Source organism: Anguilla rostrata, chromosome 10, assembly GCF_018555375.3.
Source record: "Anguilla rostrata isolate EN2019 chromosome 10, ASM1855537v3, whole genome shotgun sequence".
NCBI lineage: Eukaryota > Metazoa > Chordata > Actinopteri > Anguilliformes > Anguillidae > Anguilla > Anguilla rostrata.
This window is the reverse complement of record NC_057942.1, coordinates 29,310,881-29,335,375: the sequence shown is the minus strand read 5'-3', so window position 1 is coordinate 29,335,375 and position 24,495 is coordinate 29,310,881. Positions and strand designations below refer to the sequence as shown.

The following is a 24,495-nucleotide window of genomic DNA, read 5'->3' as shown; positions in this document are numbered from 1 at the left end:
TGTGTGTGTGTGTGATTGTGTGTGTGTGTGTGTGTGTGTGCGCGTGAGTGAGTGTGTGTGTGTGTGTGATTGTGTGTGTGCGTGTGTGTGTGTGTGTGTGTGTGAGTGTGTGTGTGTGCGTGTATGTGAGTGCGTGTGTGTGTTTGTGTGTGTGTGTGTGCTGCAGATGCAGGGTTCCATGCTGCGCTCCTGTCAGAGATAAACAGCTGTGTGTTCGGAGCGTGTTATTAGAGGGTGCGCCACTTCGTCTCACCATTTGTACCGTATTCATGCCCTGTCCTCCCTGTAATTACTAACGTTTGCATTTGAATGAATATCTAGGACACAGAATGGGTTGTGGACAGACCCAGATTAAAGCAACCTGAAAAGGAAAAGGGGGAAGAAGCAGGCTACATTGATCATATATCAATGGCTTTTTAAAAGGATTCATGCCATGCTAGAGGCTATTCAAATCCAGCAAATGTTTGGTGAATCGGTAAAGCTCTGCTTTCATATCCCAATGCTAATGTGTCTGTACTGAATTTCTGCTTTCTTTAAAGTTTCACTGCCTGATTAAAAAACATTCTTGAACCTGCATTTTTATTTTTGTTTAGGTGCACATTATTTTAAATCTTGACTGCTCTCATCTCTCATTTAACCAGTCACAGTGTTGCATTTTGTTGAACAGTAGTTCTACTTTTATATGTTGGCACAGTTAGAGCATCGTGCCGTGATAGGGGAGATTTTGGGGGTGTGGCTTGCGGTCACCAATGGTGACCTGTTACAGTGATGGGACTCCTTGGGCCACTGAATGTAGGTGAGGAACTGCCCCCCTGGTGGCGAGGCCACTCGTGGCGGCACACCCGGTTTTTGATTGGTTCACCCAAAAATTGGTCTGCAATCTTAATCCCCCCCCCTCGACTACACCCATGATTGGAATGCTCATGCCGCTGCTGGACAAGCCGTGTGAACATGGAGTAGGGTAGCTTTAGCAGAGAGCTTAAGGTACAGCAATGTAATACTGACATACTGGGGGAAATATGAATGTGCTCAAACATGCACAATTACACCCTTAACTGGGCTCTATGTGCCTGCTCGACCACTCCGCTCTGCGGCAGCAGTGCGCCTTGTAACCCCTCCCACCCGACAAAAGGGATCACAGAGCTTCTCCACCCTGGCTCCCCAGTGGTGGAACGAACTCCCCGTCCCTCTCCGAACCTCCCTCTCACTACCCATCTTCCACCGTGGCCTGAAGACTCATCTCTTCAGACTATACCTAGACTAACTACCACCACGCTGTACATTTCACTCTAAATCCACCCGCCCCTCCCCCCCCCCTTTTATGACACTTGTTACATGGTGCCCCATCCCAGAACTTTTTGGTAATTTGTATTTGTCCTAATACTGTTGCTTATTCTTCTGCCTAGTTGGCTTTGCAGAGGTTAGAATAGTGTTTGTGAACTAAACTGTGTTCTTGGCTAGAAATAGCTGTACAAGATTAGTATTGTATCTTATTGAACCTGTGTTTAGTAGTTGTCTATGACCATGAAATGCACTTTCATCACTGTACGTCGCTTTGGATAAAAGCATCTGCCAAATAAATGTAATGTAATGTAATGTCTCTCGTAAGTGGCAATATAAATAGCAATAAATCCCCTTTCAACCGCCTGCTGTTGTCATGCCCCGCTGTGCGCAAAATCTTGATCTAGATCATACAAGTGCGTATGTGTGTGTGTTTGTGCACATATGTGGGTGTGTGTGCGTGTATCTGTGTGCGTGTGCGTGTGTGTGGGTGTGGGATAGAGATTTTGTGTCAGTAATACTCTGCAGGAAGGGGTGGAAAGACAGCAAGAGATGGCAACAGAGAGAAAGAGAGAGAGAGAGAGAGAGAGAGAGAGAGAGAGGGAGAAACTGGGTGCGAAAGGGAGTGAGAACTCAAGAGTGTGAGAGAGAGAGAGAGAGAGAGAGATCTGGCTCTTGACAGTTTCAGTTCAGCTGCGCTCCACAGGCTGCACTCACTGAGTCTTCATCACGAGAGAGAGAGAGAGAGAGTGAGAGTGAGAGAGAGAGAGAGAGAGAGGGGGGGAGAGAGAGAGCGCACGGAGTGCAGGGATTCTCGCTCGGTTTCGGCACTGTGAAGCCTCAGCTCTGGTGCCTGTCGGTCTGAAGGGAGCGCAGGTCATCCTGTCCCTCTCAGCCCTCATCCCCACAATGCCAGCGTGGGGGCCGGTGCGGATCTTTCCGGAACAGGTCCCCAGGAGTCGCCCGCTTCGCGCTCGAGTTTACCGCCTCAACATGGGCTGAGATGTAACCGCGGATACCCTCCCCTTCACTCCGCTCTCCTCTTTAAAATGCATTCGTGTGTTTGTTGTGAATCGGTCTGAAGCAGTGGGAAAGTGCCCTTCGGCACTTTGGGGCGTGACCTGCGATGCCGACTACATCTGCGGTTGGCTGTGAAGGAGGACTCCGCGATTAAGAACTTTCTTCAATCAGGTGGTTTTTCCCATGTTTTAGTTCTTTGCCTCCAATGAGGTAAGTTTGTTTTCCTTTTTTTTTGTTCAAAATCACCCTTGCCTTCTTTGCAAACTGCATTCTCTCGTGATGAAAAACCAGAAAGTAAAATGCATACTTGCGATGTTGGAATATATTTACAGTATTTACCTGACGTTCACATACAGTGCATTTATAATTACGGTTGTGCTTTTGAATGGAACTGAGTCTTGAGTGTGTAAACGAGGAACGCGCGTCCGCAGTCGATTCCCGTTCCCCCGTTTACGATCGGTCTGAAGGGACTTTGTAATCCGGAAATAAAATAGGTGAGAAAGTGTGAGCCTGGGTGCAAACGACACCTCACAGGAGGCTGACAGCTCGCTATGTCGCGGGTGAGCTTATGCACACTGGCAGCGGGAACCTGTGCACGTCCCCAGGAGGGAATACGCTCTGACTTCTCCGTTGTACGTCCCCGGGAAGGGGGGGGCGGAGGGGGGTTCACTCTCCGGCTTCTGTGTGTATTTTCCCGGGAGAGAATACTTTCCAGCTTCCAACAAAGTTTTGTGCGCCTCCTCGCACGGGCTTTGGTCTGACTGCAGCCGGGTCAGGTGGGAGAGAAGGAGAACCTGCTGGTGTCTTCGTCAGAAACATCCTCCTCGCTTCGGAGGGTTAATCCGGCAGTGTTTCCAAATCACCGTCGTCACGCCCCATTAACGAACACCTGACGGCGCTTTCTATCCTCGTTTAATTAATTCTCGTCTCGTTTTCATTTTGTAATGGTCAAGCTGGGTGTTCCCAGGACTTATTTTTTGGCATGGTCTCAGGTACAAATTGTTACCAGTGTGAAATTTGTGTCAAAATGTACTTTTCTGGGCACAATGCTGGATTTGAGCAATTAAGAGATTATGCCAGGGGAGTTTAAGTGAACAAGCGTTTGACCCGTGGGAACTAGGTTGGGGCACCAGCTCTGTCTTACTCTTTGTCCTGAGGTTTGAATGCCATATATATGTGAGGATGGAGGGCTGAATGGTTTCTTTACTCGGTGTAGCAGGCTACAGGGGATAATAGCAACAGTGGTCTGGTGAAAGAAAAGTGAGCGAAAAGGAATAGCCCAAAGGGAGCTTTTTATTTCATTTCATTACCCAGTCACTGTAATCCACATTTCTCCTGGTTGTTTTTTCCACTGGTGCTCTGTTAGAAGTGATTGACAAATCACTGACAGCCCTGGGGCAGTTTGGGCTAAACAAGATACATGTCTGCCCAAAGTATCCTCAAGACCTGGTTCAAGTTGATTGATGTTTGGGGAGGGTGGGAGCTACAGAACCGACTCGACCGCGACACGGTCCACAGACCGCTTTGAGGAGCGAGTGGAGAGAGCGGAGGGGACCCTCGTAACCATAGCGAAGGATCTGATTCTGCTGCATCATTGGGATGTCAGCCTTTTAGAACGCCCTCGCGTTCGCCATCAGCGTGGGAATGGCTGCCTGTTCTTGCTCCGATTGTGATTACTAGGGCTACTCAAGCGGAGTGCATTGAGACATTGAAAATCTAGCCCTGTCCTGGACAGGTGGATCAGCAAAGAGCAAGATGTAATTGTAGTCCATCCTCCTATAGCAGCCAGGAATAAAATAGACTTCATCTGGAGAATACACTTATATTATTTCACCAAAGCCTGCCCAATGTCATACCATTATAATTACAAAACATTCATAGGATGTTTAGCATATCATAATTAATATTATTTTATATTAATGTAAATAGTGATTGATGCAAAATTTGCAAAGACATTTGTAAAGTTGCACACTCATTTGGCTCATTAGTAGCATTGGTTGTGCCAGGTTGTTGTGTGAACTAATAGCCTTGTGCTGACTCATACAGGTATGCGAATAAATGCCTGAAAAGCGAATGACTTGGCTGCACTTTTGGGGTATTGGTGGACGCATTTTCAGTAATTACGTGATTCAGAAGAGTGCATCATAGGAAATGTAGTTCAGTGCACAAACAGATTAGCTTATCTCCAGTGGCCACAAATGCGTACCATTACTTGATGTGAAATCAATTTTTTGCACCTTCTGTATGTGATGAATCAGAAGATGAAAGAATTCTAATCACGTGTCAATGGTAATCCATACAGTGAGGAATTGTGTAGCTACTGTGGGTGAAATATTCCTGAAATATTGATCAGTATGAGGGATTTACTTCATGAGAAATTGATTTGACTAATAATATAATGCATTTTAATCTTGAGTCAAAATATTAGTGCTTGTATTAAGAAGCCAATCAATTATTACAGGTATGTGTATGAGTTTAATGCATACAGAATGGAAATAGCATATACTGTATGCATAAATAAATGTAATTTTCTGAGGCCTAATCAAAAAAAGGAATTGGATTATTACAGTAATTGGTGGTATATTGTAAAATGTGTGCTGTCTAATTTGACACATGTTTAAAAGCAAATTTTTAGGAGTCCATAATCATACTATTCTCGGAAATGTGCCAAGACTGTTACTAATAAAATTAGACAGAGAGAAAGGGAAACGACAAGGCCTGGCAAGGAAGAGTCACACATGCACCTGATATCGGAACCAGGCATAGCTTTTGGAGGTTTAAATGCATTGGTCAGCTTGCTCCTTATGACGATGCACCCAAAACAGTGAACAGTTCCTAGCACCTTTGGCCCAGAGAGTGTCTGATAGTGTCTGTAGCCTGTGGAGTTCAATTGATAGGCCTGGAGCTGTGAGAAATAGACATTTACATCCACACCTGCAGACACATTGCGGCAGACCCAGGGCAGGTTTTGGTGATTGTTGGTGCTGTGTAATGAGTCTGGCTCTGTAAGAGCGATGCCCTGCCCTGGTTTAATGCGGACGTGTGGAGTGCAGGCTTGTGCCTGACGCTAGGGACAGAATAAATAGCGACCGGTGTCACCATGCAGAGCCGAAACAGGCTACCTAAATAAGATTTGTCAGGATTAATGATGAAGGAAAAGTTTGGTCTTCAGTCCTCTGGTCCAAATTGATTTCCCCTGAGAAGCTGGAAAAAATAAACATCCTGTAACACTGAGGCCTATTTATTTTTAATGGGAGATGGTAGCTTTGGGCTAGGGGGAAGGGGGAGTCTGTACCTTAAAATGTAATAGGAGTGTCAGTAAATTGCTCTTTGGGTTTCCCAGGTATTTCTGCATTACATGAATTTACTGAGATTCACTGACACACATCACTGGGGCGTAGTTCCCCCCACTAGCCTGCGGGGGAACAGTTTCCACTTTTCTAATTGATTAGCCATTGATGAGATGTTTATAATATATCCAGCGCTGATGGAAAAGCAATGCAGTATTTCTTCTGGCTTAGCAAAGCAAGGTCTTTAAATCGACTTTATTTATTCTGGAACAAAGAAAAAAGAAGAACCGTTAACAACGCTTACTGCCAGTTATACAGCCAAGGCAAGCTTCCAAAAGCGATCTTTGTAAATGCTGCTGTCCTAACGGTGTCTTTTGGGAGGCTTAGCGCTAAAGATCATGTCAGCTATTTAATTCATTTGCTGGCGCAGAATGTCAACGATGGTCTGCGTTAGCTTAAACGTGACCCGCTGTACATTAGTTCCATGGGCAACAAGTGTTCAAGTGCATTAGCGGCAAATTTATTCTACCCACCAGCCCAGTGAATCATCGTCAGTGTTGTCAAACAGGCAGCTGTCTCATGGCACGAAAAGCAACAAAATAAAATATGGGAAGCTTACACCAGCAGTTATGGCCAGCAGCCAGTGGAATTATTTGAAGTATTATGGGGAAGAAGCACAGGCAGCCACTGGTGATATACTGAGTGTAAATGGGGGGAAAATGGTGCGTTGGTTGGGCAAGGACGTTGGTTTGTCCATATATTTGTGTTCCATCAAATTCATGTTTGGCAACAAAGTCTGTGGAATGCCAAGAAATTCTCTGAGGTCTGCCAGGATAATTGCTATAAATTCTGGTATTTAGCAGACACTCTTATTCAGAGTGACTGACATCCTAAATTCTTCATAACTCTTCATAAAATCCAAATGAACACCCAGATAACTATGCAGGTTTTTTGTGGTCCTTGTAGAGTCAATGTTTGTCTCCATCCTCAACCCCACCCACACCTTTGTTGAGGACGCACCCTCAAGCGCATGTCAAGCAAAGAGGGGAGGTGGTCAGTGATATTGAAAATCGCATTTTCTGGCAACATGAGCGATTCCATATAGATGGTAACAGTAATTGGGCAGTGTTGTAATGATATTCTTCACGGAGTGCCCCACGTAACCTGTTAGAAAATCATTAATTTGTTTGTAACTTTCTTAGCTTTGTTAGTTAAGTTGGCTACTCGAAGATAGATAGCATGAAGGCTGTATCGAATTCATTTCCTCTGTTTGAAATAAATGGAGGTGAACTACCGATGCCAAGGCAGTTATGCTGCGTTTTATCATCAGTGAATCCTGATGAGCACGGGGAGTCTTTGTTTGCAACTTTATTAGCTTTGTTATTGAAGTTGGCTACATAACTATCTAGCATGCAATTCAGTTCCCGATTGAAATAAATGCTGGCGAATTACCAAGCTTGCGAAGTTGTAACTATAAACAGTAACAGCAGTTCCCATAGGGAGGAAGACATCTTGCTGGGAGAACAGAATTCAGTACAAAAGTTCCCCAACTTCAGGCATCTAGTTGTCTAACATAGTGTAACTAGCAAGCTAAAAGTAAGTTACTTTCAGGTCCAACAGAAAACAGGCCAGCTGTGCTTCACTTTTCATCCCCTTGGAGAATTTCAGCTGACATCACCAAGGAAGAGCAATTCCCAGGTTGACTCTAGTTACTGAACGAGTCCTGTCAGCTCGTCTTTTTGCTTCACTGTGTCTAGGCTTCTTAGCATCTGTCATTGCAGCAGCTAACAAGCAACGAGCACTTCTGAAATCTGTTCCCAAACCACAGGCTCTGTAGCTACGCCCACCCTTCCCCACACAGAAAAGAGCGCCACGCCCAGAAACATCCCAAACACATTTTTGAATATCAAATACAAGTAAAAGGTGCAGGTATTTGGTGCAATTAAGTAAAGACATAGATTGCCAGTGCATAATAGTTATGCCTTAGCATGGTTATTTTATTATATTTTCAGGTTAAAAAAAATCATGCACAGTCTGCGTTTAAAGAAGTATTCAGGTTAAGTACCTTGCTCAAGTTTACAGCAGCAGTGCATCACCTGGGGTTTAACCTGCAATCTTTGAGATACTAGCCAAACTACACTACTAATGATACTATTAGCATCATTCTGTAAGCAGAAAGGGAGACAGCAGGATTTAAGTGTTTCTCTCTCATGAAAGTCAAGGATGTTAAAGCAACCGCAGTTTAATAGTTGCGGTATCTGGTCCTGGTAATCTGTGATTGGATGTACCTGGCACCTGGCTTATCGGCTGCGTGCTAATCACATGCTGACAGGGCGAGAGCGAGAATGGGAGATTCTGCCACTGCTTTATGCAGTGAGAGCGAGAATGGGAGATTCTGCCACTGCTTTAGGCAATGAGAGCGAGAATGAGAGTGAGAGAGTGATCACTGAGAGAAAGAGCAGCAAAATTATGAGGGCTTACTTCAATCAATAATTTTATTACTTATAGATCAAGTAGTGACAAGCATAACCTTATATTCTCGATACATTTTCACCAACTGAAAAAAGGTGGCACATTTCACTTGGTGAGAAAGTAGGAAACCGTGTGTGCTAACCAAGTAGCTTGCGTCCTATCAACATCAACATCAACATCAGCAAGCTGGACGAGGAGGAACAAATCCTAAATAACACAAGGAAAAAGGACATTGAGCAAAAAGCTGAATAAAGAAGATTTGGAAGGTAGGACATCTGTCTAAATCAATAAAAAAACAAAAACATCTCCACTAATGAAGTGAACTGTTTAAAGATTACCCAGAGACACTCAGAGTAGATTACAGACTGCAAAAAAAACAGATACATTAAAACAGACTTGCTATTCCTTACCGAGCATCTAGAGGTCTGGCATTCTGCTCTCCATGAAGAATAGTCAAATGAAAATGATTGGCAACAAATAAATTTGGCACCTATATATGGACATTGTACCTAAATTTAAGAAAAAATTTCTGTAATACTGGCACTTTATTGGTTCAGGGATCAGAAACCAAATTAGAGATGTTTCAAATAAGACTTTGATAGTCTGAAAATAATTTTGCTAATGGCCACTAAAACAGCATCTGCTGCCCTGTTTAACTCAGCTGCTGGTGCCACTTCTCCAGCCTCCCCTGTGCACACTGCTTCTAGTGCTTCCCTCCCAGCCTGCTCTGGCACACATAGGGCCCACTGCAGCCCCCAGACTCCCTGGACACCAGAGTCAGCACAGCACAATCAGGAGTGGAGATAGCAGAATTCAAAGCGAACAAACTCTCAGAGGTGGACATTATTCAGCAGTTGAGAGATGACATGAGACCATTTAAAGGAAAACCAAGGCTACGATTGGACAGTTAGAAAATGCGAGAGAGCTCTATAAAGCAAACAAGGCTCTCAGACACGAACTGTTTAAAAGTAAGAGAGGAACTGAAGCAGAGGGACGCTCACATATTCAGTCTGAGGGAGCAGATAGTAGCCAGACCACGAACACAGACAGAGACCAGGAGCCAGGCAGAGCTAGACACCGGCCTGAACACTAAGGTGGACCCCAGTGGATATGTCCAGCGGAACCCTGTCCAGCGGAACCCAGCTCGGCAGAGCACAGCCCAGCAGAGCCCAGCCCAGCGGAACTCAGCCTGGCAGAACCCTGTCCAGCGGAACTCAGCCCAGAAGAACCCTTCCCACGGCAACCCAGCCCAGTACAGTCCGGCCCAGTTGAATCCAGCCCAGCAGTACCCAGCCCAGTGGTACCCAACCCTGTGGAACCCAGCCTAGCTGAGCCCAGCCCAGCAGAGCCAAGCCCAGCGGAACCCAGCCCGGCAGAACCCAGTCCTGCAGAACCCAGTCCAGCAGAAACAAGCCCTACACAGGAACAGAGCTTGGCACAACCAAAGTCATGCTACCCCCTGAGAGGCAGCCTACCCGGCCGCAGATAGCATCAAACCACTCTTACCTCTCTGACTTTGGAGAGGTAAAACAGTTGCTACAGCTCATCTGTAAGATTCCTGGATGAAAAGAGACCTGGTGTCGAGATGAAACTGATACTCACTGAACCCAGGCTATGAAGAAACCTAAGACACGGCAGAGATTCAGGCAGGATTATCATATGGTATAGAGCTGATTTGTCAACCTGATTAAAACAAATTAAAAAGACAAAAACAAACATTTGGTTAAATTGAATAAAGATACTATTAAATGTGATAATGACTTACATATATGTGCAGCCTACACTTCCCCTCTAGAGTAACTTATTATAATGAAAACTTTTTAGAAAATCTCTATAAAGACATCACACATTACCAGGCCCAGGGTAATGTCCTATTCATCAGAGATTTGAATGCCAGAATAGGATCTGAGCATAACGTAGTAGATTCTACCGGCAATAGTCTTATTTTCAGACTGTCCTGTCTATACTTGACCCTACAATTACTCCATAAAACAATCCTGACTGTATTGTAAACTAAACTGGGAAAGAGTTAGTGCATCTCTGTCACTCCCTAGGTTTGTGCATACTTAATGGTAGGATCAAAGGGGACTCTTTAAGAAGGTCCAAATATTGTTCAGCTCTTGGGACTAGTGTAGTTGACTGTGCAATTACTGACATGGTCCCCTCTTTGTTAGTGCATTCATCGTCAGACCATAGACCCCACTAATGGAGTCTGAGCCCTGCAAACTATTCAGATTAAACAGGTCATATAGATGGTCTCCTGACAGTGAAGTGAAAATGTAGGCATAAATATGGCTGTCATTAAAATTAATAATATTTTTCATAAATAATCCAATAAAGCAGGTATTACTCTACATCTGAACAGAGACTGAAAAAAAGATGAGTGATTTGATGAGGAGAGCACAAGTATCAGGAAAAAGACACCTATTCAATCAAAAACATTGTTTGCCACACAGAACTATGACAAAATCATGGTAAAACAATATGAGAATACAAAGAGACCCAAAAACAAAAGAACAAACAAAACATTATAATGAAAAAGTACAAGAAAATGAGAACTCCATTTACAAAAGCCAGTAGTTGGAGAATTTGAAAAATTTAAGCAAAAACAAAACAAACAAAAAACAGAGAATTTGGCCTTACACAAATCGGCTATCGAGCAATCATTAGCAAACTTTATAAGCAAACTTCACATAGTAGTCTAAATTATGAACAAAAAAAGTGCACTTGGTTACAAAATTACAATGAAATAATTTGAAGACAACATTTAAAAAAATAAAACCTGGAAAAGCATGTTGACCTGACAGCACCAGGACAGAGATTCTAAAACACAGCAGCCCTGAGATTTCACAGGCCCAGCTCAAATGGTTCAATCTTGTTTTCCAAGCTGGCTGCTTTCCTCATATCTGCATCCAAGGGCTTATTTCCCCAATGTCTTCAGCAAAGGGCAAATTGGCTTTCTACCAAACCAAAGCATAACTGATCATGTTTATACCCTACACACTAATTAATGTACCCCAAAAAAGTAAAGGTAAACTTTTTGCATGCGTTTATTGATTTTTAAAAAGCTTTTTGTTTTATTTGGCTAGAGGTATTCTATTATAATAGTCTCCAAACTAGTGTCGGGGGCAAAGTTTTTGACATCAAATCAATTTATGTCAATAAGTGTTTTTCAGGAATGCAGCTTGTTGACAACTGTATTTAATATCTCTATTAAGGAATTAGCGGAGCTGTTGGAACAATCTGAAACCTCAAGCAACAACAAGGAAGTTCAATTATTACTTTTATATAATTATTATTATGTATTGCTGTCACCCACATAGAAAAGGCTTCAGCAACACTATTAGAGCAGTACTGTCAGAACTGTGCTCTGACAGTGAACTTATAAAATAATGATATTCCAAAAGGAAAACCAAATCTCCTGTTCACTCTAGGAAACACTGCAGTGCAGCACACCCTGTTCTGAGATTACCTGCGGCCCAAAATAAGTGCCTGAGGGAACGTTGGTTTGGTTGTGATTACACTTAATGAAGAAGCCTGTAGAGCCTTTTATAGAATTAAAAGAAAATTTCACTGAATTTACATGAACTCTTTGATAGTGTAATCTGACCAATTGCCTTATATGGAAGTGACGTATGGGGTCCACTCAGTCACCATGACTACACTACGTAGGACAAGCATCTTATAGAGGTCTTGCATGCAATTTTCCAGAATGGGTACACACTGTTTTTCAGGGAGGAGGTAGGGGCAACCTGTGGTTGTATGAAATGCTTTGAAATTATTATTATTATTATTATTATTATTATTATTATTTTATTTATTTATTTATTTGTTTTTATTGGCCGCTCTCCAATGTTCTGAAACCCTGCTGAGATGGTTACTGTCCTTGGTCCTGAAGTCCAATTTCACCCTGGCACACAGGATCACGATGTTTCCTTCCCGCTCGACCCAGAGCTGCAGCAGTCGCTGACTGCGCACAGCGGGGGGTTGCCTGGCGCTCACGAAGCAGCGCCTGGCTCACCTGCCAGCTGCCATGATTGTTCTCCTAATTGCACCCAAATCTGTGTTTGTCGAGGAAATAAACGGTGCTGAGCATTGATTTGGGCTCGCCGGCTGCCACACAGATTGCCAGATATGTAACGTAAAATAGACTTGCAGATTGCTGAGAATTCTCAACAAGATGTTGTTAATAAAAAACTATGATCATATTATAAATCATTTTTTACTTAATATTTCACCATCCTGCAGGAAATCGACTGTCTGAAAGGGATAATGTATTTCACACAATTGTCGGACCCAGGTCTGTAAGAACGGAGGTTATAGGTAGTGTTATTCATTTTCACTGAAACAGGCTTTGAAACCTTACCTCAGCTTTAGTGTGGTGGCAGCATTTCCTAGGTTCAAGATACCACAAGAGTTTATTGTTACAGCGGCTGTACCTGGGAGCTTTTCATACATGGTCTTGTTAGCACACAGTGAATCAGACAGAGAGTGGAGAGTAACAGTCACTGTTTGCACGCCATTCTCCAAAATCATGAAATGTTAGCCAGGGGCCACTTGATCAATATTTCCCTTTCACTGATTTTGGGAGAAGAACATTGCCTGAAGATATTCCTTAATGTCCTACAGCCCACAGCACCCCTTAGGCATGTTGGGTCTGGTTTAAGTCCATTGGTTCTGGTTTTGGTCTGTTGGTTCTTATTTATGCCTTTTGGTTCTGGCTTAGGCACATTGGTTCTGTTTCGTGCCCTCTGGTTTACGACTGTTGGATTGGGTCTGTTGATTCTGATGTGGGTCAGTGAAGGGAGGAGGGGCGAGGGTTAGCTCTAGTTTGGGTCCACTAGTTCTTCGTTTGGGTCTGCTAGTTTTTGCTGGTTTCCATGTCCACGCTGCACTCGGATGCTTGCCTGTTGCCTGTAGCTTGGTTGCTTCCCAGGAAACTGAGGACAGGACTGGAGAAGCAGCGGTTTAGCCTGACGTTAATTGCTGAGCCGCAGGAAGGCTAATGAAAGGCTTGAGCCCGGACAGCTCTGAGTTAAGTGAGGGTTGCAAGCGACTGGGCTGTTGGGGGGGGAGTGGGTTCGGCCTGGTGATAGAGCTTTCCCAGCTACAGATCGCAGTGCCAGGGCTGCTGACACACAGCTGTCCCCCGTCACTTCCGATAACCACTGAAATAAAAAGAAAGAAAGCTGTTCACCCCATTCCCCTCCCCTCGAACAATGATCCAGTAGCTCCATCCCTCCATCCTCCGCTTCTCCCTCTGTTGTCCTTACTATTTCCTGTTTCCTATTTCCCGTTTCCCACCTGTATTGCCCCTTCTGAGTCGGGCAGGAGCCGCGGTAGGTTGTGGTGACGGCTGTGGCCTGGTGAACCACGGCAGCGTTAACCGTCCACCAGGGAAACGCTGAATCGTCCTCATTGCGATATCTGTAGGAAGGCTTCCGATATGGTGAAACAGCAGGGATGGTGTTACCCCCACCCACCCCACCACTATGGTTACCGTGGTTACCGTGGTTACTCTTAACACAGCTTTCTTTCGTCTCCTTCCATTTCCCTTTGATTAAACGCAAAAGCGGCGGCACGGTGCTTGACACGCCGCTCCCGCTGTTTGTGTGGAAAATTGCATGCCGATTAAGCCATCGGTTTAATCACCGGATGCAGAGGGGCACACATTGAGAATCTGTCAGGGGGGAAACTGAGAAGAATTTTATTCCTTCGCTCAAGACCGCCTCGTTATTAAGTGTGATGTGCGGCCTCAGTTGTTCTGTTTATTGCAGATGTTTGGGCTGTAATAGGCTTACGCATTTCTCCTCTTTAACGCACCTTCCTGTTTTTGCCTGGCGTTGTTATGTGTGTGTGTGTGTTTGTGCGTGTGTGTGTGTGCGTGCCTGTGTGTGAGTGTGAATGGGCTAAATGAGTTTGGTTAAAAAAATAAATAAATAAAACCATATATACAAATCTCATTGCTCCACATTGATGGGTATTTTGCAAACATCTTGAACACCTGAACGATCTTTTTGAACATTCAGTGACTCGTATAAAGTAAATATATAAATAAATTGGAAAACAAATTTACTGTAATGCTAGACTGATGTTAGGGAAACAAATAATTTTCTACAGTGTTGCTGTTGAGCGATAAAATGTTAAATGATACTAGACGTTTATTAGCACAATTATGTAGAACATATTGAATATGCAGGGAAATTAAGCTGGGATGTTGCCATGTAAAATCCATCTCCTGTAGATGATGACTGATGATGGTGGTGACTCAGTCAGTCAAGGTACTGACTCATTGCACAATGACTTTGATTGGTTTAACTTGGTTGTGTAATTAATTTAGACTCCACTGGCCACAATAGATTCCTGTGCATGGTTTTCCTATTGCAGGTAGATACAACCTAACTGTAATATACTGTAAAAGTGTACATTTATGTACTTGACAGCAAAGAAGGGTGAATCTATGGACATCTCTGGACTGGTTTTAGATGTTGATTTGTGACGTGAACTGATGTGAAAAATCAGAGATGCAGATTTATGGTTTCTTTGTGGAAATTCCACCTTTTTGTTGATATAGCATGCTTTAGAGTGAGAGAATGTGTTGAATCTAAGTGAGGAAGGCATGTGTTCAGCCAAATGAATGATCTCATGTCATCAATTAATCATAATGCAAAATCCAATCCTATGTAAATCATCTGGGTGAATCACAAGGATGTGATTTTTTACTTATGGCTATCAAATTGAGGGAAAATAACCAGTAAACTCCCATGGTTTTGGTGCAAGTTTTGTTCAGTGTTTAGATTTTGAGCTTTGGTCCATTAATTGTGCTTGCGCGTTGCAGTTGTTAACCTACCTACAGGATCGCTTAACTACTTTTCTTGCTGAGATAAGGACCTAAGGGATCTGTTAACTACTGGAAAAAATACAAACATTTTAAGTCATTGTGCTAAAGATTTGCAGAAAGTTATCCTGTGCTGTCTCTTATTGAACTTACCATTAGTTTTCAGGAACTTTTAAAAATATGTTTTTTGTTCATTTGCTGTGTCATTTTGCCAAACGTACATGCGTATATTAAATCTTCCCTAAAGTGCTCTTTCTGCCCTTCCTTTTAGTCCCACGTTGTGAATCTATCACCTACTTTATTTTTTATGCATTTCATTTGCATAGAAAGTACACAGAAAACAAAAGTATTTTCATTACCTTCTTTTGTTGTTACAGTTCATAGTGAATTACGCGATGAAAAAGTACATCAGTAAAAAGTTTTTAAGTAATGATAATTTACAGGGGTGGCATTTTTATTTTAACCATTCACCTTACTAAATCCTTATTTGTCAACAGTTTTATTGTTAAGTGAACAAAAAAAAAGAACCTTTTCGCATTTTGTGCGTAATAAATTTAAACTAAATGTTTAAACCCATTTGCTACAAGCTACAAATGTAATATGCCACTAATATGCCATTTTTAAAGGCCAGAAACTTGTCTGAAGGACCTACGTTAACTCTCCTTGGATAGAGTATGGCTTTTCAGAACTAAAAATGTCAACATGCTTTTTGAAATGTAAATGTAAATGTGAACAGGTATCTGCATGAAGCCATCCAAGGTGAGTAGCGGGTCCAGAGTCAAGGACTGCTCAGAGAGCAGTAGCAGGGAAGATTAAACAGCGGGTGATCTCTGAAGCGTTGAATCTTCTCCTCATCTGCTTACTCACCGCTTTGGTAGAAGGTTATTTTGTAATGTGGCCCCTGGCTAAGTTTATGTTAACTTAGGCGTTAGCATGAGTTTGTGTGCATTTGTTGTTGTTGATTGTTGTTGTTGTTTCTCCTGCAAATCTCATGTGATTTGATTATTTGTTTCTGCTGCTCCTGTGATATTGGTATGGGTGCTTATCTGTGCATCACCTGTGGCATTCAGGTTCTGCTGGGGGGGCAGGGGATTGCTGTTAAGGCTGACTACTGCCATTTAAAACATTAATGAAAGTGATAATACTTTATTCACAGCTTGCAAAAACTATCCAACTTGAAGGAATCACATTTGAATGACTACATCTTGTCAAAAAGTGGGACATGAAAATAAAGAAAATAAAACCAGATAGATCATTTGTTGCAGACTTGCCATAAGAAAACCCTGAAAGATTGTTGTGAAGTCTGATAGATATATAAATGTCTATTTTTTGTGTTCATCTTCATTTTAATAGTTGCTACTCTTTACGTGACAGAATGACCTGTTATGAATATTTCTGATCATGAAATATTTCAGATGTATGGTAAGGTGACTGTTGGGCAGCAATGAAGCAAAACGGTTTGGAAACTGGGAATATAGCCCAATGGTTCTGGGTTTGAATACCAGCAGGAAAACTGTAAGTGTATCCTCAAAAAATGAAATTAAGTTGAACTGATTCAGTGAAAGTTCCAGCTGTATAAATGCACTGTATGTGAAAATGTAATTTGGTTAAGTCACTCTGGAGTGACTGCTTACTGCTAAAATGAAATAGGTTGGCACTATGAAAATATCATTCAGCAGTGTTATTGGTTTCCAGTGTTTGGGGTGATTTTGAGTAAAGAAGAGTGATTATTTTGGGTTTCAAGGAATTACATTGCTTCTGAAAATAGTAAAAATAAGTACTGCAGTTCTGTGGTCCCTGGTGGTCTCATTAGATAGAGCATTTCTAATGGATTTTTGTGATTCTGTTCACATTTCTGAAATGGTTCATGTTTTTTTCCTGCCATTTGGATATTGCCATGGTGACCAAGCACTCTGTCTTCTATAAAAAAATTGTCAAAATATAATTTAAATCCTATATTATACCTTGAGTTTTAATTAACCCAGTAGCCTCTAGGAATCCTGATCATGGGCTGAATGTTTGTGGCTCTTCTAATCTTGGAATGCTAGTGAATTCCTGGCATGCTTCACTTCACCTGACCAAATGAACCTCCATAATTAAGTATTACTCAAGGTTGTTTATTTGTCTTTCTTAAAAACTTGGCCTTGAAGTTTTATTCTCTGAATTTACGATTATAATTGATAAGTTTCTGGTTGTGGATACAAAGTGAACATTTTATTTTCTCGCTACTAGGTAGTTCTATGACAGTGATACATTTCTCCAAAGGTTTCATTGACTGTTATAAATTTCAGAGTGGCAACTTTAGGTTCTCAAATGAAGTTTATCTCAACTCTTGTTTTCTGTCTTGCTAGCAGCAGACAAAGCTGGGCAACAGACTGGGCTCAGTGTTCTATCACTAGCCCTTCAGGTGAAATGGAAACCCTTTGTTCAGATGTAGAACTGAGACCAAAGCCATTGCTAAATCCTTGAAAAAGGGTGGATAGTCCTCCCTGAAGTCTGCAAGGATGCTATCCAGAAATCACTTCAACGGTCAAGATGGTGCAGGTATCGTTCAGCACACGTCCACCAAGAACAAATCCCTGGCTCTGACCAGGGCCCAGAGCCCCAAGGGGGCCAAAGGCATCTGCAACAAGGTCCAGAAGTTTCTCCAGGGACCTGGGGACCAGTCCATCCAGGAAACTAGTCTCTCCCACCGAGAAATCAGGATGGATGCTGGGAGAGATATGTCTGGGGAAGAGTTTCATACCCCTCAGGTCTTGAATGGCCGGGGGTTCCCCAACAATACTCCTGGGGTGTCATGCGTTGGAGAGGTGGAGCTGAATAGAGAGGGTTATGTCAAAATCCCTTGCACCGTGCAAAACAACGGCCCCAGGCCGACTTGCGCTGAACCCGGTGTCAATGGTTCTGCCTCTGCAGGCCACACAGATAACGGGGGCGGGGCTAGGACCGTGGTTCGAGGTCCCATCTGTGAAGAAGAGGACTCAATTGAGTCCCCCACCGATAGTGTTGTTGGCGAGTCTAAGATGGAAGAGGAGCCTGGGCTGGATGAAGGTGTGGAGGATGAGGAGGGTTCCAGCGCTCTCATCGAGCACATCCTCAAGGAGTTGCGGGGGATCAACAAGATCCAGGAGGAGATCTCTGACCTGCGGGAGTACCTGACCTCTGTGCGGGGCTCCGTGGAGGAGGTGTCCTGCTGCGTGGATGCTGTGTTAACAGAAATTGAGGGGATCCGTTCTGGGTCTGGGACGGAGCTTGGAGCCAAGGCTGCAGCAGGACCCTTCTTCCCTAGCCAGGGGAACCCTCATGCACCCCCCAGGCAGATCATCAGCAGCTTGCTGTCAGAGTACCAGGCTTGCTTTGAGTGCGGGCAGGCAGCGACCAGCAGCAAGAGTGGCCAGTTCAGGAGAGCTGTGCCCACCTGCCAGTCATCATCTATAGTTCATCCGCATGCCCCTGACACTTGCAAACCTGGTGATCGGGAAACCTCGGATCAGAGCTCGGACCGGGTGCATAGCTTGGGAGGCAGAAAGCTCAGCTTGACCTACCTGGAAAGACAGGATGAGCAGGACTGCCCCAGCAACAGCTCCCTGTCCTCTGGCCACAGCTCCAAGTCTAATGAGTCCGACCTGCCGGAAAGACAGGGTGGTGGTGCCTGCGTTGGAGAGAGGGACAGCTGGGGGGATGGGACTGGTATCCAATGCAGCATGAGTGGGGAGGCGAGCTGGAGTGATGGCGGATACTCTCGGCAGAATAGTGTGGAAGACAGCCAGCGCTTCAGCGAGACATGGGAGCAGTACCAGGCTGCAGAGACCAGCAGCGTCGCTAGCCATTCCTTGGCAGGGAGCTCCGAGCACCTCTCCCTCACTCTCGGCCGCCACTACAACTCCCCCTCCAGCTCGCTGGATTGGCGAGCCCACAGGCACCAGCTACATGAGTCAGATGTTGCCGTGGCAGGCACCGGACAGGCGTCAAACTCTGGCCTTGGGTGCGACTGGTCGGCTGAATGTGCTTACTCCCGAAGCGGCAGCTACTACACAGCGGTAGAAGCCTACGGCGAAGAAGGTGTGAGCCTGAGCCGCAACTCCACAGCCATTTTCACAGACTGCGAGGAGGACACCTGCCAGAACGCCTACTCCTCCTATGAGCCTTGCCCAGCAGGTGATTCTCTGGATGCCGCATCTGTGAGGAGCTTGGAGGGGGAGTGGGCGGGATCAGGGGCCGGTATAGGGTGGGGGGATGTCCCGCGAGGGCTGGGTGCGGGGAGAGGTGGATTTCATCCTCCCACCACGGAGTCCGATGGTGCAGAGCAGCCCCCCATTGTAGGCTTCACTGTGAAGCGGTTTGGGAGGGCGGTGCTAGACTTCAAGTCTGCCCTCACGGGGGCGCTAAAGAAGCTGGAGGGTGGAGGTACTCAGTACACTGGGGATGAGGGTGGAGAGGCTGAATTAATCTACAGGAGTCCCAGCAAAGCATTGGTTGACCCGGTCCATGCAGAAAGCCCACAGAAGGGAGAAAAGGAGGTGGTAGAGGTGGAGCAGGAGGGGGAGAGCCACAGCTTCAGTGTCTCCGATCACCGGCCTGACGATCCCCCAGAGGAGGTGGCCGCCACCCTCACCCATGCCCCTAACACCACCACCACCACCACCACAATCACCACCAGCACCGATGGTTCTCTGAAGTCAGACACCCTTCCTGAGGTGACGATTGCAGAAACCCCAACTGGCACCGATGGGGATGAGCCTGCGCCCTCCTGCGGGACACCGTCCGAACCCCGCGGCTCCCCCGCCACCCCTCTCTCTCACTGCACCACCGCAGAGTCCCTCTCAACAGAGGACCCTCTCGCTGCCGCCGCCATTACCACCAACGTCGCTGCCGCGGGAGAGCCCCAGTCTGACCTGGAACGCGCCCCTGAGCCGGGCCTCGGGACGCCAGGGGAGCTGAGCCAGCGGGAGGCATACCGGCAAAAATGCCTCAGCAGCTTCCAGCAGATCCTGAAGGAGAAGCGCCAGACCCGCCGAAACCTGTCCCGGATGGCCATGTCCACTTTCTCTGAGGAGGACTTCAACCCAGGTAGACACCCCCCCACCCCCCTCTCCTCAGTCAGGGCCCCCTCTAGCTGCCAAAAACATAAAATCATTTTCTAATATTTTTGCTTTTTCTCATGCTTAAAAAATATATTTTTGATAAACTCTGAATGCCTGCCTTTGAAGTTCTGATGCACCCCATTCCTCGATAAACTCAGCAAAAGTTAAGTCTACTAAGTTTTTTTTTTGCTTGAGTTAGGGTTTGCTGAGCTATTAGAACCATTCAAGACTATCTAAGCGAGCCAAGACACTTTCTTACATTCTGTTCTCCTTTCTTTTGAAGTTGATCGCTGCATTTGCTCATGGGTATTAAGATAGCTTTGATGTAGGTGCACCCCAGGAACACTACATCATCAATCATTAATTGTGCTTAGTGCTTAATTAGGCCCCATTGAGAGCATGCCAGACACTACAATGGAAGTGTGTGTGAGAGACAGACTGTAAGAGGATGAGAAAACGTGTAAAAAAAATGTAAAAGTGTTGAATCAAAGAAAAATAATGAGATGGAATAATGAAATATTCAGGACCCCACTATCGATTTCCGATTATCCCGTCATGTTGTTTTACGTCTCTCTTCCTTATTTAGTAAGTAACTTCACATCTTGAGTATATTTTTCATTTCCTGTGAGTACAAAAATGTAACCTCTGTCTTGCTTTTCTTTCTCTTTTATTGCAGAGGGGAGCAGAGATGATGATCAGGTTCCTCTCTTTAAGTTCATACTGCATTTTTGAAACCATGTCCTCATAATGCATAATACCATGACGATATTACCTTTTTATTCATTATTTATTTATTTGTGTGTGTGTGTGTGTGTGTGTGTGTAGCAATTGTTTACCCAACCTAAGCATGTGTTCAACCTGCATGTGTGAATCTGCTTCAGTGTTTTTGTTTTTCTTTTCGATGTTCTTCTAAATCTACCATTGTATGCACTTGAAAGACATGCTAGAGGGAGGGCAGTTTAGAGATTTTGTGAACTGGGAGGGGGGCCACGGGCAGTGGCAGGGGGGAGAGGGGATGATGCCCGGACAATCTGTCTCTAAGGATGTGTTTATCGGATAGCGCTGCGGCTGGTTTCTGAGCTTAAACAAGGATAAAAATCCCCCGGAGGGAGTCAGCTATTCTACTGTGATCATAATCACACTGTCTCTCTGCAGTTCCATTTATCCTGATCATAGCAAGACTGGGAGGAAGTGGGGGGAGGGGGTTTGGCACTGATGAGGTACTTTACCTCCAAGGAAAAAAGAAGAAAGGAAATCTTCTTTAGTTACTGTGGTTTCCAGCAGCTTGGGAGATTTGTGGCAAGCTAGTCCTGGTGTAATGTTGAATTGAGTGTGTGTGTGTGTGTGTGTGTGTTTGTGCGTGAGTGTGCCTGTGCATGTGTGTGTGTGTGTGTGTGTGTGTGTGTACATGTGCATGTGTGTGGGGGGTAGGCTTTTGCTGGCCTCTCTGTATCACAATCTCATGATTGCAGACTGTTTGGCTGCTTTGGGTCATATGTACACACAACCATTTTTGTACATTTAAAAAAAATAGTGTTAATTGACTGACTAAACGTAAATTGTTTAAGAGATTATTGTAATAATAGTTTTATTCTGATTGTAATCATTATGGGTATTTTCATCTGAGATTTCACAGAGGAGCTGAACACTGCTCTAGGGTAGCAATAGGGGTTGGTGAGGTACTCCAACCTGGAAGAGGGGATTATCTAGGGACCCCATTCATTGTGACTCGACTATGTCCAACAATGGAGATGGGTCTTTGGTTGTTTCAGACATAACTCTGGCCTTATAGGTTGTGGCTCGGCTGGAATCCTGAGAGTGTGAATAAGGCCGGAAGAGACAGGCCGTTGCATGTCCTGTCAGTTTCACATCCATGGCTGCTCACACCCCAGCCTGCCCTCTCCTCTTCCTTCAAATTTTCTGCCTGGTGACATGGCCAATTTTGCCAACCAATGACATCCGTTGTAATAAACATGGGTGGAGCATTCTTGCAGTTCCCAAAGAATGGTGACATGTATCCGGAGCTTGGTGTGGTGAAATTGTGTTTGCGTCAGTGGTTTGACATTTTGCGCGATGGCAAACTGACTTAATTGGTTTTTCTTTCATGCTTTTTACTGTTGATTTGTGGCCCTCTTCATCTCTTTATTGTGCCCTGATGTTTTTTTTTTTTTTTTAAGTGTTCTTTTGCTGCAGTGTTTCACTACTGTTCGTCCACAGTAATTGGTGTGTCCTGCAGGTAAATTGAAGTCTTTCAGCATGGGGAATAAAGATAAAAAGAAATATCTCTGTAAATATTAAGTGCACTCATTGTCTGTTTGGCTTAAAGTGGTGGCCATTTTGGCTCTCCATTCGTGTGTGTGTGTTCTGATTGAGAGGCATGCTTTACCAGTGAAACTCAACCAACCTGCACATCAGTCTGTACTCTTTCTCTTCTCTCCTGTGCCACTCTTGCTTGCTCTTCCTTTCTACTCTGTCCTAGAGTATTTTTTAAATCTCTGTCCTACCTTCTCCACCACAGAACCGGGACGATGAGGGCGACCCCAGCAAACACCCGTGGGTCAAGCAGGGGTGAGTTTTTTGGCCTGCCCGCTGCCCACAGCAGCCTGCTCATATGCCTATCTTTCGTTCCCATGTGCAACATTACCATGGTAACATCAGAAGCATGCAGGAATGTGTTTTAATTCAGCTCAAGCAGAGTTGATATCAGTCCAAATAAGTCTAAAAGGGATGTAATGCATTCTATTAGAGTAAAATGTATTCTATCAAAGTTTATTTAGCACCAAAAAAATTTATGTCCAGACTCCTATTATCAAGAACAAACAGGCCATGCTTCATATTACGTTTAAGAATTCATTGACTTCCCACTGAATTGTCACATAACAATGCAAAAATGTAATTCATTTGAAGTCTTTGCTATGAAATAAACATGCAACCCAAACTGACTATTTCTCTACTTCCAGAGATAAACAGCATTAACATAGCTTTGCCACTAACTGTGACCGAGCTCAACAGTGATTGGAGAACATTAGACAGCATATGTTTAGATGCATAGTTGGGTTTTTAAGGGGTGTCAAATGGTAAGAGGACAGGTCTGCATGGTGCCGAGAGGTTTGACCCCACATGGCCTTGGTCTGTGTCTGTGTCTACAGTGGAGGTGGCCTTTTCGGCATCGACAGCATGCCTGACCTCCGAAAGAGGAAACCTATCCCGCTGGTCAGTGAGTTGGTGAGTGCCCCCCCCCCCACCCCTTGCCTCTAAAAGGCCCTCTACCACAGTGGAACTGAAGAGAGATTTAAGAAAATGAGCATGTGCTCAGAGAAAAATATGATGTTGACAGTTGGAGTTCCTCCAGTAAACGTCCATTTGCAGTTGCATTGAGACCAGATATGAGCATAATTTTGTGGATTACAATTCAGACATCTGTGGCAAACACACCTGCCACAGGCCACCGAAGTGGCTTTTCTTTGGGGCCCTCCAGCACAGAGACACAGGGAGAAGATGTTCAAACAGTCCACATTTATTCCACGAGGGTTTGGCAAGATGTTACAGCCAAGTGAGCAGATCTCAAACACTGTCATGACAGAGAAGCTCCTGATGTGGGTGGGGATGGCAGATTTAACCTGTGCGCAGTGATTACCTCACTACGCACAGGTGCAGCCACTCCTGTTCCTGGGTCCAATTAGCCTGGCCAATTATCTAATTCCTAACCCATTATCCAATTGGCCAGGTCTAATTAGCGTGACCCAGGGCAGGTGTGGCTGCTTAAACCAGCCATCCCCACACCACATACCCCCAACGCCAAACTGAGGCCAGGGAGAATCACTGGCCGAAGCCTACCCCCCCCCCACCCCCACCCCCACCCCCACACTCCCAAAGCAAAAGACAACAAAAACAAAAACTCCAAACACGCTAAAAAAATTTAAAAGTCAGGGTGGGTGGCCCCGGAACAGTCCAGTACATGCGGCGACCCTCCTTCGGATGACAAGGCAGCCCTTCTTCCTCCTCCCTCCTGGAGCACGGGAAGTCCTGGGCTGCTCTGCTGGCTGGTGGGGGCGTCACCGGCTTGGGCTGTTCCAGGGGCTGTGGTGGGGTGGCTGGGCTGGTGGGCTGGTGGACTGGCCTTGTAGTGCTGGGGACCAGGAACCCTCGTGGCTGTGGTGGCCGCCAGTCGGCTCTGCTGGCGGGCGGCTGCAGGCTTATCCCCTCATGGGCTCCGGGCAACCCAACCAGGCCAAAACAAAGAACTAAAAACAACCAAAGGACGAGAAAGGAAGCAAAACGGCGCGGCCACCGCTCGTGCGCCGCCCGTGGCTGACCCGCCTTCCCGGCCAGGTCCAGCTCACGGCGCGACCACCTCTCGTGCACCGCCCGTCGCTGACCTGCCTCCTCGGCCAGGTGCAGCTCCTCAGCGTCCCAGCTGAGGATTGCCTCCTTCCCCTCCCTGGTCATCTTCCGCTCCCCATTCTTGGCCCGGAGGATCCGCCCGAAGCCCTGTCGGGAACACCTCAGC

At 45.1% G+C, this 24,495-nt stretch overlaps 2 protein-coding genes across 2 annotated transcripts in view; both read left to right on the top strand.

Moving 5' to 3' along the window:
- LOC135233161 (uncharacterized) overlaps positions 1-24,495 on the top strand; it is a 164,693-nt gene that overhangs the window by 89,925 nt on the left and 50,273 nt on the right. The window contains exons 12-13 of the mRNA XM_064296420.1: positions 22,504-22,553; positions 23,135-23,210. Coding sequence (XP_064152490.1) covers positions 22,504-22,553; positions 23,135-23,210 — 126 coding nt within the window. The remainder of the gene's footprint in view (positions 1-22,503; positions 22,554-23,134; positions 23,211-24,495) is intronic.
- Positions 1,750-20,717, top strand: LOC135233689 (uncharacterized). Its single transcript, XM_064297490.1, has 3 exons — positions 1,750-2,511; positions 17,253-19,971; positions 20,662-20,717. Exons 2-3 carry the CDS (start codon positions 17,406-17,408, stop codon positions 20,715-20,717), a joined length of 2,622 nt encoding a protein of 873 aa, XP_064153560.1. The 5' UTR covers positions 1,750-2,511; positions 17,253-17,405.

Coding starts and splice junctions, on each gene's coding strand:
- LOC135233689 (XM_064297490.1), top strand. CDS start 17,406: ATGCTATCCAGAAATCACTTCAACGGTCAAGATGGTGCAGGTATCGTT. Junction 19,972..20,661: donor TGAGGAGGACTTCAACCCAG/GTAGACACCCCC, acceptor CTTTTATTGCAG/AGGGGAGCAGAGATGATGAT.